We start from the raw sequence: 2171 nt of genomic DNA on the forward strand, positions 1-2171 counted from the left end.
TTGCCCGCGCTTTTTTCCTCAGGGCTCCCCGAACTTTTCCCGATTCTCCTTTTGAAATTTACAACGCTCCACTTACATTTCTGTTGCTTCTTGCCTTTCGTCTGAACGACTAGGGTGGAATGAATGCACAGATTTCTCTTTTTCGCGGAAGACGCAAAGACAGGTTACAACCCTCAGCAGCATCCCTTCTAAGTTCTAAGTGCACGTGTACAGGTCCTGGGCTCGCGGGTGCGAGCAGTTTTTGGGAATCCCGTCTCCGGTCGGTGGGCACTCGAGTCCGAGTCGTTAACAACCCTCCCCTCCAACTCCTTCAACCACTGCCCACCGCGCATCTTAAGCCTACCCCCCCCCTTCATGCTTCATCACCACCAAGTGACTTTCATTATACCTGCAATCACCCCTTCGGACATCGATTAATCGATTTTTGATACACCTGCACCAGCAACAATTTTGCATCGACATAATTCGCCGTCTGCTCATTGCCGCGCACGCATCGGGTAGTTACGCTGTTCTTCCGTCGTGAGATTTCTTTTCGGTACCGTTTCGGAGTTGCATTCTCGCTTCTTAAAATAGCCTTTTTTAAGGCTACTCCGTCGGGTTTCGTACTTCGCGTTCGTTTTCTTCCTTTCGCCCCCGTCTTCTCTAATCCTCGTTATCAATATCGTTATCACTAAGAGTGATTAATTCTGTGTTTATTTTGCTCCCTTGGTTTTTGCTATGGAACTTATTTAATGCAATTAGTGCTGAACTGTTTCAATTTGTGTAAGAAATGAGTGAAAAGAAAAGGAAGCGCCCAGAATACCGGAACCCGGTTCGAAAATACTTCGAGTGGAACGAGTCCAGAAAATGCCAAATGTGTAAAGTGAAAGGCTGCAGCTCAGGAATTTCGGTGAGTTATTTTTTTACTATTCTATAATATGCATGCTCTCTGATTGTTGTAATTTGAGTGACCTCAACAGATTCGCTACATTATTTCTTGTCCCCTTAAAATTAAATATTTAGGTTCATTAAAATTTAAATTTCTTGCATCTTCTCTAATTTGACATAGCTTTTTTGTTACTGATAGCGCTCGAAAAGCTTAAAACTCAGTCCAACCCCTCCTTTTGTTGAATGCAGATCTAATTCTCTGCAACTTTTGATGAACCCCGTTTCTTTGGACCATAACTCGCGCATCTTGCAGAAAATATCGTTTCTCCAGTTTACGGCTGCAATAGAGAGACTTTCACGTATCGACGGTTTAAGTCGGCAATCACATAACTCGGTTTGCTACGTCGCAGACTTCCTGTCATATTTCATTTTTTAAAGGGAAAAACTACTCAACGNCAATTCTTTAAAACTGCCGTGATTTTTCTTCTCTGTGCGAAGAAAATTCTGCATAAACTTCAAGGAATAATGTCAATTGGTTTTTCCTTTTAAAAAATAACATAGTGGCGGAGATTTTCGGACAGCGCAAACGAGTTATATGATTGCCGACTTACACCATCGATATTTATCTCTTCCTTAAGTTCTTCATTTTTTCCGACGTTACTCCTTTTTTTATATTCTTGCAGTATTCTTTACTTCCAAAATTTCATGAAAAATTACATCACTATTATTATAACTTTCAAATTTTCGATCCACGTTTTTCTTTCTTACTTTATTATTCTTTACTTTTAATTCTTCGTGAACAAGATTTTATTTCATTTCATAACTGCTCATTTTACTTAAATTATTTTTATTTCAAATTTTTTCAATTACTTTTCGGAAGCTGCGACTGATGTTATTGATTAAAACAGTTCCGTTATCATATCGCCCCGAGGCTTTTTCCATACTACAGACTCTGCGCTGCTAGGTTTACCTATAGTATATCTTTCTTATTGACGAATGTTCTTTCAGTTTTGTTCACCAATATTTACACGGTTCGTCCCAGCTTTAAAAGCTGAGCTTTTGCTTCGGTCAAACTTGCGTGCGATATATCACAGCGACCTACAGAATATGTGTTAGAATATCTCGATTGTCCAAAAGTTTTCGAAGGACGATAGACTCTGCCTACAGTCCTAAAGAGTCCTCTTCAACCTAAAACATGACAAAATTCAGAGCAATGAAATCAGCAATCCTTTTGGTGAAACATCTCGCCTTCAATATTTGAAGACATCCACCGAATGAGATGTTTCCTCTCAATAAAGAATCCT

The 2171-nt window shown here is 39.8% G+C and overlaps 1 protein-coding gene across 1 annotated transcript in view; it reads left to right on the forward strand.

Annotated features, from left to right (window-relative positions):
• Positions 1 to 769: 769 nt before the first annotated feature.
• Positions 770 to 2171, forward strand: part of LOC106779995 — a 10802-nt gene continuing 9400 nt past the window's right edge. Inside the window, exon 1 of the mRNA XM_014668228.1 lies at positions 770 to 889. Coding sequence (XP_014523714.1) covers positions 770 to 889 — 120 coding nt within the window. The remainder of the gene's footprint in view (positions 890 to 2171) is intronic.

The sequence above is a fragment of the Vigna radiata genome, unplaced genomic scaffold (assembly GCF_000741045.1).
Source record: "Vigna radiata var. radiata cultivar VC1973A unplaced genomic scaffold, Vradiata_ver6 scaffold_569, whole genome shotgun sequence".
Lineage (NCBI taxonomy): Eukaryota > Viridiplantae > Streptophyta > Magnoliopsida > Fabales > Fabaceae > Vigna > Vigna radiata.